Below are 14,585 nucleotides of genomic sequence, written 5' to 3'. Positions count from 1 at the left end.
TCCATTCTTTAGTTATCAGCAGTATAACATAGGCTGGTTTCATCAAAAACGTCATTGGCAGTCAATGTTACTAAACCAAATGACGTCTGTATATGTCAGTGGCAGTCAATGAGTTAAAGGTCTAGTATTCTTCTATTTTTCACCCATCTCCATTTGTTCTGAGAACCCCAACATAGTATTTGAGGTTTATTTGCCCAAACTCGCCTGTTTTCTGGAGTTTTAGCCTATGAAAATTCACTTGCCAAAAATGGGCCGTTATTTGGGCCTTCATGCATATGCGTAAGTGGGTGTAAATACACACGATGCTTATCGCAACAGCAGCAGTAAATCATTAACAGTCTTCTTTCTCCTCTGACCACAGAAATAGTCCATTTAAGACGATAGTCCATTGTTTTGTCTGACCGCTGCATCGCATTAGGTCACAAACACGTCAGATCATCCTATAAAGGCGATACGAGGCGGTATAACGGCTACCAAAAGTGAAACTGATTGTGAGTGCTCTTTGGTTTATCTATATACAGGATTGTTTATACGTATATATACTGAACGTAAAAATATTAACTGTATTAACTGTGATATCAACCTGCCGTCTTTATATTTGTTTTACCTGTGAGGTAAATTCTTATAGGGGGAGGAGTTTCCATGGTTGTGATGTCACAACTCGAGAAATGTTTAACTGGTCCGTTTGGAGCTGACTTTTTACAAAATGTGGAATAATAAGGGAGGGAGGAAACAGAACTTTCTACACTTTGTCCCTCTGAATGAGGCTAAAGGATGTTTATCACTGTAGCAAAACCATTATAAAGTGACGTTTTCTTAATACTGCCCCTTTAAAAAAAGTGTTTGTCACAAGCAATGCACATACAGTTGTATTTAACTATTGAACAGTTTTTTTTATCAGTCCTCTTCTGTTCCTAAATCTGAGTCTGTTAGTAGTGCAGACTGATACCAAGGAAGCAGAATAAGTTGTCAGAGCAGCAGACAAACACAGACCTAGCAGAGGGTAAAGGTCGTAACAGCTGCTGATGACTTGTACCTCGCTGTCCGTGTGTAAACGTAGCTGCTGCTCGCTGTAGTAACAGTTTAATTAGTGAAGGTCTGAAGGTCGAAGCAGCCTCATGTGGCGTGTGAAGGCACAGGAAGTGTCAGCTGCTGGTGTTAGTGTTAACGTGTTTGCTCTCCGTGTGATGAATTCCTCCTCCCTCCTCAGTGCAGCAGTCTAGTTTCTATGGTTACATGGGGATGCTGCCCAAGAGGTACACACAGGGAGTGATGACTGGAGAGAGTAAGTACAAACACACACTCAGAGCTACACACCACTCCTCTGCTCTAATCCACACCTGTCCTAACTCTCAGGTACAGCTGGCGTCATCATCTCACTGTCTCGTATCTTCACCAAGCTGCTGATCCCTGACGACAAGAAGAACACGCTCATCTTCTTCCTGGTCTCCATCAGCATGGAGATGCTGTGCTTCCTGCTCCACCTGCTGGTGCGTCGCTCCCGCTTCGTTCGCTACTACACGAGCCACACTCAGGGCAAAGTGCCGGGGAAGTGTCACGACCCTCGGGATGATGGCACGGGTTACAGAGTTCACCACGACGTCACTGCGGAGGAAGTGAGATTTGTAAGTATGGGGACACACAGCCACCAGAAGGCATCAGTGCTGCCAACCACATATACTGTACTTTCCTGCAGGCAGAGGTGGCAAAAGTCTTCAGTTCTCAAGTAAAAGTATAGATACTTGAAGAAAAAATTACCCTGGTAAAAGTAAAAGTATCGAAGTTGGTCCCTTACTTGAGTAGAAGTAAAAAAGTACATGCTACTAAATGTACGCATGTAAAAAAGTAAAACAAATGTCCCTTTGACAGGGCCTTTAAAGCGACAATTATTTTTTTTTTTCAAGAACTTGTAGAAAACTGGTACATGGAAACAAGTTGAATATTGAGCATTGCGTTAGTCCAGGCTGGCACAGAAGTCAAGCTAGCTAGCCTCACCAGCTGACAGAAGCCACTCCATAATCAGTTAATCATCCAGCTGATAATGTCTGTGCTTCCCGTTGGTTAGAGTTTAGTCACAGCACTGTATTTAAGCCACTGCAAACACGTGCGTCTACGGCGGGGGATTTTACTCAGAACCTTAAATCAGGCTTGAAGTCTGGACGTGATCACTCCCGAGGTTGATAGTTCACTGTAAGAAGAACTGACGGAACGCTGTATCAGTCTGGATCCAGGAAAAAATTATCATAAAAAGCTGTAAATTGACAGATATGTAGACGTTGAGCAATGAGGAGGAGATTTCATGTGGAGATAAAAACTCATCAGTTGAAACTGACCAGAATAGACAGAAATAAAACCTAACGGGAGTCTAGCATCCCTCCTACCTGCCTCATCAGCGAATAGGGTGCAGCCTATGTGACGGAGTGGCCTTTGTGTGTTTTTTTTTTTTGGAAAATTGCTAAAATATTGAAATACGGCCAATACAGCAGTTTACAGAGAAAAGCTGAGGAAAGAGTGATAAGAAGGATTAGAAGAGTGAGACAGAGAGAGAAACTCCAGCACCCTCCACCACAAAGCCCTCACCTACACAGATGTCCTCTCAGACAGCAGGTTCTAGGACTCAAACACAAGCAGAACCTCCATCCAGAACCCCAACCAGACTGAACCACATCATAAGAAAACTACCTGAACCACTGGAACGAATCAACACGAACCCAGAGCAAACAGGAAGTCTACTTGGCCCTAAACAGGAAGTACACAATGGCAGAATACCTAAACACAGCCCCTGGCCACAGAGACAGACCGACACAGACGGACCTGTCTCCCCCGAGAGGACAGACTGTGCACCCACTGCACCCACTGCACCCACTGCACCCAGGGCCAGGTGGAGACCCAGCGGCACTTCCTCACCTCCTGCTCCAGCTTCCAGGACCTCAGAGACACTTACTTCCACCTGATCACACACACCCACAAAGGCTTTCAGAACCTGTCTGATGTCCACAAACTCTCCTACCTGCTCAGAGAATCCATCAATGTGTGAACACAGCAGCTAGATTCATTGACTGCTGTGACAGGAAAAGGAACTCTAATGACCTCCAGCCCCCATAGACCCTACAGTCCTATTACATTTATGTATACTGTATATAGATAGTCTGCCCATACATGCATGTATATATACATATGTACAGTAGGTGTTTGTGTACATGTACTATATATATATACAGTATGTACTTGTACAACCGGATGCACATGTGTGTGTATATTAATATATGTAAAATTCTGTACATAACCACCCCTTTTATAACATTTATAACATAATTGTAGATTTTGTTCTACATATATAGTGAAAGCTTATTTTATTATTTTATTTTAATCTTATTGTTTTGCACAAATGTTGCTATTTTATTACATTTAATCTTTTTGTGTATAGATGGTTCTCATGTAAACCTGTTTTCTCATGCCAATAAAGCTGTTTGAATTGAACTGAATTGAACTGAATTGAATTGAATTGAATTGAGAGACAGAGAGTGAGAGATAATGAGAAACTGACAGAAGATGAGAGGAATCAACTTTGTAACGCAGCTTTAAGCAACACTTTGCAACCAGAACGCATGGAAAAGTGTGCGTGTGTGTGTGTAGCATGTTTTTGTTGCTAAAGCAAAAAGCAGTAGCACTCTGCATAACGGGATAATCTAAAATAGTGTTTCCTCCTGAATTGCTCGTACTCTCAATCAACTAATGGGTGCATGTTAGCGTGTGTGTGCGTGTGTGTGCGTGTGTGTGTCGTGCATGTATTTGCATTCCTTTTCCAATAATTTACAGCCTCTCTCACAGTTACATCAGACTGCAGATGCCTCGTCATCCTCTGAGCTGCTATAAAAAGCTGATGTCATCCTTCCAGGAAGCCATTTCTAATGAAAACACCAAAGAAGATGAAGGTCGAATCCTGCTCATGAACAGTATGATGGCCACTTCCGCCGTTTATGGCGGTAATTGAACACATTTAGCATTTGCCAGGGATGATTTGCAGGTTTTCTCTGCCAACATCAACAACCAATGTTTTACAAATCTCACACAAATGTCCTGAAGGAAGGAAATCGATTACAAATAGGATTTTTCACACAAATGTGTTTTTCCTTTTCCTCTCAGACTGTCTGTCTGTTTTTATCCTTAAATCATGTGTTTTGTGCTCCTGTTGTCTGATTGGGAGTTAATGGCCTTTCTTGCAATCACAAGCTGTATTTCCATTATAGATTTTTGCAAAACAAAAGCGATATTTCTAAATATAGACAAAGAAATCCCATGAAATCTTGTCCCGTGAGACTTTGCTGCAGAAAGACGGACACTCAGAACCTCCTTATAATGCTCTGTAATCCTTTGTTGTTTCACGTTTAATGTGTTACTAATCATTTTAAAGTATAATGCTGAGAAATGTCCCTGTCTCCTCCTCTGTTTACACGTACCGCGCCATGTTTTCTCAGAGTGAAGTGGTCATGTGACCAGGTACATCATGTTCTGATGTGTATTTGCAGAAAAAGTGTTTCCATAGCACTTTTGCGACACATTTAAATATCGAAAACATCTGCAAAATCCTCCTCATGAACGTCAAAACATTTTAGTGATATTTGAGTGTTTTTTCGAAATTCAGGTGTTTCCAGTTTTTATTGCTGTATTTAGATTTTGCGCATTTTAGCTACTCATTTATTCTGAAAGGCAACGCTTCCTTAAAATGTTTGCTTTATCAGCAACTTCATACATTTTTTCTCAAAGGAGCATAGCGCAGTGATTCAGGAGGAAACACTATTTTAGATTATCCCGTTATGCAGAGTGTTATGACAAATGACAAATGCCACGGAAAATCAGGAGCGTCCATGCCGAAGCCAACGCTCTTGTTGCACGGATCAAACCGCGCCATCCAACGGGAGAAGATTTAGCATCAGAGAACAGACACAATTCACTTAGGGCTCTATTCTCCCATGTGCGTATTTAAGTCAGTTGTTGCCAGTTACGCACTGTGAGCTGAGCGTACCTGAAATGTGGGCGTTCCCATTCAAATCTGGCTTTACACGCATTCTCCGGTGTGAGTAAGTCCTTTTCCTCTTACGCGTTTCTAACCCCCCATAAGGTGAAACATTATATTGCACTAGAGATATGGACTGTTACATTTTTATTTGTATTATGAAGTTAATAGTTCTGTTTCACTGTAAACATCCCTCTGTATTAAAGCAGGACGCTCTGTGGACGCGTTATTACATCATATCTTCATCATCTAACTCTGTCACGCTTTACAGTGATGATGATGAAGGTGATCAAGGAGAGAGATTTTAACTGTGACTCAGTCACACTGCAATAATCTGATCAATGATCTGATCAAATCAACCTGTTACATTGTTTATCAATGAAGGCGTTTTAAATTAAAAATGAACTTTATCATTTTCACGGATTTTTTACAAGCGTTGGGAAAACTCCATGTTCCGTGATTTCTAACCAGCCCAAAAAAATCATCACCTCCTTTCCTTCAGCCCGCATTCATTCACACATACGCGCTTTTTGGCTCCTTATGCGCGGTGGGCGTGTCAGCAGCCTGGACCGGAGAATACGCGTAACTGCAGGCATGTAAAAAAAAGCTTAAGTCCAGACGTAGGGATACTGGTAAAGGACCATAGGTTTAGAAACAGGGAGGGGGACTGGTTGTTTCTATACAAGTTTCTCGATTCTACATACTGCAACTTTAAACTGCTAGTTAGTCTTTTTGCCACATGACAACTTTATGTTCACTGTTCAGCCTGTGATTGGACGAGCAGGTGAGGAAGCCCTGTGTGCATCAAACATGTGAATAAACCACTTAGTATAAATCTCTCTCCGTTGTTGTAAAGTGACAACATAAACGACTAAATGAGCCACTTTGTTGTTGGTTTTCAGGGAAATGGTGCAACAGCCCCGACTGCAACAGAAGAAGGCGTTGAGGACTTTGTGGGCGGGACTTATGTGCGCTTTGATGCCCCTAAAGTGAAACTGAGAAGGAGCTGGCCTGGAGTTCGTGGTACGTGCTTTTTAACTTCAGAACTTCCAGGAAACAGATTTGATTAGTATTGACCTGCTTCCTAAAGCTGTGTGTGTGTGTGTGTGTGTGTGTGTGTGTGTGTGTGTGTGTGTGTGTGTGTGTGTGTGTGTGTGTGTGTGTGTGTGTGTGTGTGTGTGTGTGTGTGTGTGTGTGTGTGTGTGTGTGTGTGTGTGTGTGTGTGTGTGTGTGTGTGTGTGTGTGTGTGTGTGTGTGTGTGTGTGTGTGTGTGTGTGTGTTCCCTCTCTGTAGACATGATCCTGCATCGTTACGTGGTGTCCCGTGTGATCTGGGCCTACATGCTGTCGATAGCAGTGACCTACAGCATCACTCTGTGTCTGTTCCCTGGGCTGGAGTCAGAGATCAGTAACCCCACCTTAGGGGAGTGGCTCCCCATCCTCATCATGGCCACTTTCAACATGTCGGACTTTGTCGGCAAGGTGAGCCTCGTGTGTTTTTCATGTAATTGCACTTTGCTGCAAACTAAGGAATAAAAACTGACATCCTGGGGTCATAATAATAAACAGTGCTTTGTGTTAAATGAAACTATTGAAATAGGGAAATGAGATAAAGAAGTGAAGGAAAGATTAATATGTAAAATAGGAAATATAAGTAGCCACCACCATTTCATGCAAAACCTCCTTTTACCACCTATGTTTTTTATGTATATTTACTAGAGCTGTTGAAAAACATCGATTCAGCGATATATCGCGATATTACGTTGCGCGATTCTTGGATCGATTCAAATTGCATTCGTATTGATTTTTAAAATTTTATTTTATTTATTTATTTTGAACCTTTATTTAACGAGGAAAGTCTTTTCCACTACAGGAGACGTTGTAACTGAACAAAGAAGTGCTGAAACCTGGGCACGTTGACAGCTTGTGTTTTTTCAATAACATCTAAAAATAAAATACTAACTTTCTGCATTTATTTGTTGTCATAGACATAAACCTCAGTTAAGTTGCACTAAAGTCAAAGTTGGTTTAAAAGCCACAGGCAGATTGTGTTATTTTAACTTGTTGACACATGGCATGTTAAAGCCAATGTTTGAGTGTAAAATATGCCAATAAATATATTTCATACATAATGTTTTCATGAAGGTGAACACATTTACAGATTAGTTCTTTCTTAAGTCATATATATATATTAAAAAATTGCAATAATCATCTTATACTTTAAAATTGGAATATATCGTATTGTATCGTATCGTGACCTATGTATCGGGATACAAATCATATCGCCAGATACCAGGCAATACACACTAATATTTACTGCTGCTCTTCACACCCTATTGTTTTTATGTGCATTTTTATTTATTCATTTTTCTTTTTTTGTGTCCATACCTGCTGATGTAAAATATATTTTTGATACATTTTATATATTGTTAAATTGCTTTTGTGTATTATTTTCTCCATAGGGTAAACTGTGTATTTCCATATTTGTTTTATCACTTAATAAAGTATAATCTTATCTAATTTTTCATTAAAATGTAAAATAAGGAGTGTGGAAGTCTAAAAGAAGAGTTTTTAGGGTTTTTGCTGCTCAGAAAACAATCAAATCTTTTAATGAGCAACAAAAACCAATATAAGGTACACATTTGGAACATTTGGAATAAATAAAAATAAAGTTTTAAAATGAATTTGTTATATATTCACAGAGGAGCTGCTTTCACCTGTTTACCTTTAGATTTCTGTTACACACACTAAGTGAAGCTAAACGTTAATAAACGTCCACAGTGCAACCTTACTGCCCCCTGCTGAGGGGAAACAATACTAAACCACCTCTTGGTGAATGCACACGTCTGATCATACCTGATAAGTTTTGGATTTGAAAATATGGGAAATTTTCTGGTGTCCGCTACAAGTCGTCCCACCCCTCAACCAAGCTCCAGTATCCCTTATGTTTTAATATAGATGTACAATAAATCTAAAATACCTACTTATCAACCACTTATTAAATACAATGATGTGATTATAATCTGGTAGGTCGACCTTTATTAACATTAAAATACTGTGAACATTCCTACTAGGGCTGGTGATATGAACCAAAACTCAAATCTCAATATATTTTATCAAAATGGTGATTTATGATATAAATCTATATAATTTTATTAAATAAAGTCTGACCAGAAAAACAATTCTGGGTTCAATTTGCTGATGCAAAATGCTACACATGGACATTTATTAACAAACAGCTGATCAATATGTGCTACTTTTGGCTTTTTCACAGACAGCATGTGTGAGTGAGTTCTGTAGTGTGGCTAGTTATTGGGAAGGTCTGGGTGAGAACGCACTCAGTAATCCATCTAACTGAGCTTTACATGTTCAGAGAAGTAAAAGCAGAAACTCCTAAAACTCCTAAAACTAGTATTATTGTACAAAATCAGCTATAATATATAATATATATTTTTTTTTAAAAACTCTGTTCTGAGTTGTTTCTGGGTTTGTTGCTGATGTCAGCACTAATCTAATCTAATCTTGTGAGAACTACCACCCAGGCCACTTCAGGTGACAGTTCTCGTGAGGCTGGTGACAGCGTTCGGTTTGGAGAGGCAATGTTTTTATTCATTTATCTTTTAATTATTATTACATTATAATACAGGATATTTACGGAAACATACTATTACGGGAGGATGGCAAGAAAGAGGGGTAGAATATGGGAGTTTCTCGGCCAAAACGAGATACTTTACAGGTATACGTCTGATGTTTATAAATGTTGTAGTATTATGCACTGGTAAATGCAGTAGCAGCTCCCTATACGTTAGCTGGTCCAATAATGCAGTAAGTGTGTGAATGCAAAGATTATCTGACTGATTGATGTTACTGTGTAATAAATAATGTTGTCTCCTCAGATCTTGGCAGCTCTGCCTTATGATTGGTCGGGAGGTCGCCTGCTCTTCTTCTCTTGCCTCCGTGTGGTCTTCATCCCTCTGTTCGTCATGTGTGTCTATCCGTCCAACTCACCCACGCTGTCCCACCCCGCCTGGCCTTGTCTCTTCTCTCTGCTCATGGGAGTCACCAACGGATACTTCGGCTCCGTGCCGATGATTCAGGCGGCTGGAAAAGTTCCACCTGAGCAGAGGGAGTTAGCAGGTGAGAGGTAGTCACAATATCCTGATCGTATCAATATCTGTTCAATTTAGGATCTCGACAATTGATTTGATTTTGATTAGATTTCTTTATTTATCTCAAATATAACTAAACAATATAAAGGAATCACTGCTTGCTTAAAAAGAGCCCCAGCGATGTTTGAGAAGGAAGCTTAACGTCCAAGCTATTTCACAAAGAATAAAAGAAATGCATACATATATACATACATATTAGGGGTGTAACGAGATCTTGTGCCACACTGTGAACGTGGATGTGACAAGGTTTTTGCTTTGTTTTTCTAATTGTCATTTTGAATGTTTAAACAATCTGTAACAAAGATGTAAATCTCTCTCTCACCCCCACCTCTGCAGGGAACACAATGACAGTCTCCTATATGACAGGTCTGATGGTGGGCTCTGCTGTGGCGTACGCAGCGTACAGCTTCACGGCCCCCACAGCCACCATGCATCTGTCCACCTTCAACATGCGAACACCTGCCAACGCTACAGGGTAGAACACACAGTCATGCACACTCAGCAGTTTCCACCTGCAGCCACCAAGACTGATGAGCTCCAACTGCAGGAAAATACAAGTGTGTGTGTGTGTGTGTGTGTGTGTGTGTGTGTCTGTCTCCAGCCATTTAATGACCTTCAAGCATCTGTTGTGATGAACTTCCTTGTAAAGCAGAATGGGACACGTACACCTGCTCCATGAAGTTACAGACTGTGTGTGTGTGTGTGTGTGTGTGTGTGTGTGTGTGTGTGTGTGTGTGTGTGTGTGTGTGTGTGTGTGTGTGTGTGTGTGTGTGTGTGTGTGTGTGTGTGTGTGTGTGTGTGTGTGTGTGTGTGTGTGTGTGTGTGTGTGTGTGTGTGTGTGTGTGTGTGTGTGTGTGTGTGTGTGTGCGTGCGTGTGTGTGTGTACTGTGTGACATTTGCCTGTAATGATTCTGAGCTGCAGGAGTTAAAGGAGACACATAACAGGTCTCATTTAGTTTTTTTTGCTCCACAGAGATTTAAACTTAGCAGATTTGGATTTCAGTTAAGTACCATCCAATCTTCAGCAGTAAATTGTCCCTGTGCAAAATACCTTTTTGCGGCCATGAATGACTAATTTGTGGCCATGAATTATAAATTGGTAGCAAAAAAATGTAATTTATGGTCACAAAACTAGTGATTTGTGGCCACAACAGGCAATTTCTACAATGAGCGGTTGTAGAAATGTGTAAGATACAATAAAAACAGGGTTGACAACGGGCGAAACACTTAACTTCCTGTTTACAACAACCGCAGTATTATTTTGTGGCCACTAATTATTATTTTTTCCCATGTCATGTCTGGGGCTCTGTAAGTCGTACATAAAGAAGGACAAAAAAAGATTTTTTGTGTAATTCTAGTGTTGCTTTGTGCGCCTTCTGCTGGTCAAAAGAGGAATAACGCATGTTAACAACAGATGTGTAGCCTTTTGTGTTTCCTTTATGTGTCTGTGTTTAACTCTTTGTGCTAATGTGGGATGTTTAAAGGGAAAAAACTGTTTGTGCCAAAAACAAATCCTGCCTGTTACTGACCAGTGTGATGAAAGAAGACTGAATGTAAAACTGTAAATACAATTTAATATTCACTCATGCAAAGCTTCTATAGATGAATCGAGCTTTACCTTGCTTTTACATGTTCTGCAGAAAACAATGAATTTTTCACAGATAAAAGAATCAGCAGAGTTCAGTTTATACATTATGAACAGGGAAAAAATAGAAATAATGCACAGTGCACTGCATTATGTAGGTGAAGGCTAAATAGAGCCTAATGCTGACCTCATGACTGTGTGCTCTCTACAGAGGACGTTCAAGGAGACACTTTTGTTTTGTTTTTTTTAGATAAATGGACATAAAAATTGTCTTTATGCCTTTTTTTTTGAGAACTTTATTTATTATAACAAGACATTTTTGATTGCCTGTGGTTGTTTAAAGACTGATTGGCCATCCCAGAAAACAGGAAGTGACTTTTAATGTTATTAATGCAATTACAATGCAGTGGTTGGATTTATTCCCAACCTTTGATATAAAACAAATAAAGTGGTTTTCAAAGTTAAACCCAGTTCAACTATAGATGCAAGTAAAATACATTTTAATCTCGTTTAAATGCTAACAGTTACCACCAGATATGCTACAGAGAATAGAAGGAAGGAAGTGGAAGATGTTTAAAATGTAGTTTGATTCTACAACTTTCTCAAAAATCTTCAAATGTGACTTTAGCGATTTGTAAATTTCAAATGTTATCATTAACAGTCTGTGATTTAAAATTGTTTATTTTTGACATTTCAGATGTTATGTCACAGTTTATTGATGAATCAGAATAATTTTTTTTGAGACAAATAAAAGCCACAGACTGTGGATTGTAACCTCCTAAATCATCAATGATGTCCATATTTAAACTATTCATACCAAAGCAGTGATCTGAAGTCTTCTGAAACAACTGAAGCTGTCGAAGCTGATTGTGATAAAAAAAGAAAGGAAAGCTCCAACATTGATCTTAGGAGCCTCAAACCTGGACAATAGAGCAGTCTCAGTGTATTTGTTCATATTAATAAAAGCTTTAGAGTATTTAAAAAGTTTTCTCCAAGTAATCCAAACTATTTTACACTTGTATTTATTTATATGATCAGATGTCATGTGACTTTCAGCGTTTCACTGATTTGTGTTGTCTGTTTTCTGACTCAAATGTCATGTGACTGACTACTGAGCATGTGACTGCAAACTGTGACTAATAAGGATGTTTTCAAAACTGTATAAACTATATCATAGGACATCTGAAAAGTTCCAATAAAGGGAAAGATTAAGCTTTGAAAAAGGTTTGTTTTTTGATAAACGGTAACGTGTCGTCAGCTGGATTTGGCTTTTGTACGGATTTAAAGTCAGAAATAGAGACACACACTCAGGATAGAAAAATGGATGTTAACTGTACCCACACTTTAACCCTACGTCACTGAATGATGACGAGACAACAACAAAAACTGAATGTTTTTATGATTTCCATTTTTTTTCCCTGGTTGTTTTTCATTAAAGTGTTTAAGCCCCATCAGCAGCTCTTATTAAAATGTTTACATGTTCTTTTATAGTTTTTGCCTCCTCCTGTTTTTAAAGGGGACACATCATGGTTTTAAATCCTTCCTTTTTACATATAAATCATACAGTTATGATCTATATAAAGCAGAACTGCAATGCTTGGGTCTGAATTCCTCATTATTATAGCTCCACCCCTTTTCTACCCCTTTTCTGATGTGCTTCTGAGAGCAACTCGTTTTGGTGCTGTCTCTTTAAATGCAAATGAGACACATCATAGCCCGCCCCCTCTCCAGGTGACACTCGGTTCAACTCCACCCTGTTCGGCCATTTTTGTAGTTTGATAGAAGAGATACGATTATTTAGCGGTGCATAAACTTTTTATTCACACATTATTTACAAAATGTCAACAACGTTAGACTTGTCCATCCAGCCTTACATGTTCCACCCAGAGTCTGACCCAGTGGAGCGAGATGAAAATGAAGATGATGAACCTGCAGAACCCTAACAAGTGAGCTAACACAAGCACCGAGCTAACGCTAGCGCCAAGCTAACGTCACGAAATGCATTTTAATACAGTCTTTTCAAAGACAAAAACGTCAAAATGAAATGACTAATGAAAACTTTAGACTTAAATTAAATCACGTAGGCCATATCATCAAGGATCTAAAACGAGCACACAGCGCTAACATATGAAGACGGTGCAACTGCTAATGCTAACAAAACAATGACAGGGACGTCTTATCATCACTTTTTAGCGTTATTTACAGCTTACCGAAGTGCTCTGTTCATCGTCTCCAAAGATGGAAGGAATTGAACCCTCAATCAGACAAAGTCTTTCTGTAAATCCTTCTTTATACTGGTGGAGGTTGATGAAGCAGTCATCATTGAAGTGCTTCACACACACTAAAATGACCTTATCCACAGATGTGGTACATTTCTATAAAAAATAAAACTCAACCAGACACTTTGAAAAGGTTCTGATGCTGGGAGACGGTGTAATGAAGCGTGTGTGTTACTACATCCAACAACCCAACATTTTGACTTATCCTCTCATAACTTCAGCATCCTGGAGCTTGGACTACAAAATAAAAGCCAGAAATAAAAATGGCGGATTGCTTGAAGTGTTGGACCTGGAGTTGATGTCCTAATTTGGCAGTTCTGCTGCAAATACTGTGATGTTATTGTTCAAAAAACCGAATAGAGAATAGAAAAATCAAAACAGATTGAAAAATATGACCAAAACAGAATATAAAGATATCTACGGAGCACCTGAAGAGACTAATTAGAACTTTTCTGTACTTCTAAACACTCTAAATATACAACAAAATGCATTTAAGGGCTAAAAAAGTGGATTTAACATGATGTGTCCCCTTTAAGGTTAGGAAAACACTCAAAATGGTGGGGATTGTTTGGTGTTTACAGTTACATTGCAAGAAAAAAGTATTTGATGCCATTTAGTTTGAAGACAGATGTTTGATTCATCCTGCAGTGCAGTAGGAATGTTTCTGGTTTCTATTATTTCCTCTAATTTTCACTCACAGTCAGCTTTTAAAGGTTATATATCATGCTAAATCACATTTTTTGAGCTTTTAATCTTGTTACAAGGTTAATTCCTTATTAAAAACACCCCCAAAGTATTATTGTGATTCCTTGCTGCATTTTTGAGCAATCCTCACTAATCCTGCTCTCTGAGCTGCTGCTCTGCCCTCTTCTGAAAAACAAGCTAAAAAACCTTAGTGACATCACTTAAGTCTGAACCGCCCCCTCCAGGAAGTGCCTGCTGTCGGTGTAAGCACTAAATGCAAGTATATCCAACTGCAGCCACGGGTACAGTACAAGCGACGCCCCCAACAAACCACACCCACGCAAGCAATTTTTCAATGTGCTGAGCTGTTCCATTTTTTGTATTCGTTATATCGCCTCGTATCACCTTTGAATCAGAATCATTTTTATTGACCAGGTACAGTTTAGAACAATACAAGGAAACTGACTTGGTAGTTGCAGCGAAAGAACACTCATAAACACACCAGAACAGCCATTTGTGACGCCTTCATATTAGGTGAAGAAGGGATAAAAAACAGGAGGAGAAGTGAGAGGAAAACGGCCAGTTTGAGACTGATTTCCCTAAACACAGAAGGCAGTGTAAAACCAGGAAAAAAAACACCTCCGCAAACACAAATTTAGGCAGGACACAGTCAAAGAACATGAGACCGTTCATGTGGGTAGGAGGTGGGCTGGGGGGCGTGCTGCCCATGGGCACTGCAACCACACCTTCATGTGGCACGGACGGGAGGGGGGGCGGGCAGATGGACAATGAAGGCTTTTGGAACTGAAGACACGTTGCTGCGCTACTGACAACAGCCAGATGACGTGTGGC

At 39.7% G+C, this 14,585-nt stretch overlaps 1 protein-coding gene across 2 annotated transcripts in view; it reads left to right on the top strand.

Annotated features, from left to right (window-relative positions):
- Positions 1–10,131, top strand: part of slc29a4a (solute carrier family 29 member 4a) — a 39,161-nt gene extending 29,030 nt beyond the window's left edge. The window contains exons 6-12 of one of the 2 annotated variants that reach the window (XR_003674693.1): positions 1,211–1,285; positions 1,357–1,625; positions 5,920–6,040; positions 6,311–6,498; positions 8,913–9,153; positions 9,522–9,775; positions 9,875–9,913. Coding sequence is in view for 1 of the 2 variants with exons in the window: in XM_028456194.1 (XP_028311995.1) it covers positions 1,211–1,285; positions 1,357–1,625; positions 5,920–6,040; positions 6,311–6,498; positions 8,913–9,153; positions 9,522–9,664 (1,037 nt within the window). In the remaining variant the exon portion in view is untranslated. Of the gene's footprint in view, positions 1–1,210; positions 1,286–1,356; positions 1,626–5,919; positions 6,041–6,310; positions 6,499–8,912; positions 9,154–9,521 lie in introns of both variants that reach the window. The other variant, XM_028456194.1, reaches the window with a different exon arrangement.
- The last annotated feature ends 4,454 nt before the right edge of the window (positions 10,132–14,585 follow it).

The sequence above is a fragment of the Gouania willdenowi genome, chromosome 8 (genome assembly GCF_900634775.1).
Source record: "Gouania willdenowi chromosome 8, fGouWil2.1, whole genome shotgun sequence".
Classification (NCBI taxonomy): Eukaryota; Metazoa; Chordata; class Actinopteri; order Blenniiformes; family Gobiesocidae; genus Gouania; species Gouania willdenowi.
This window is presented reverse-complemented; position numbering and strand designations above follow the sequence as displayed.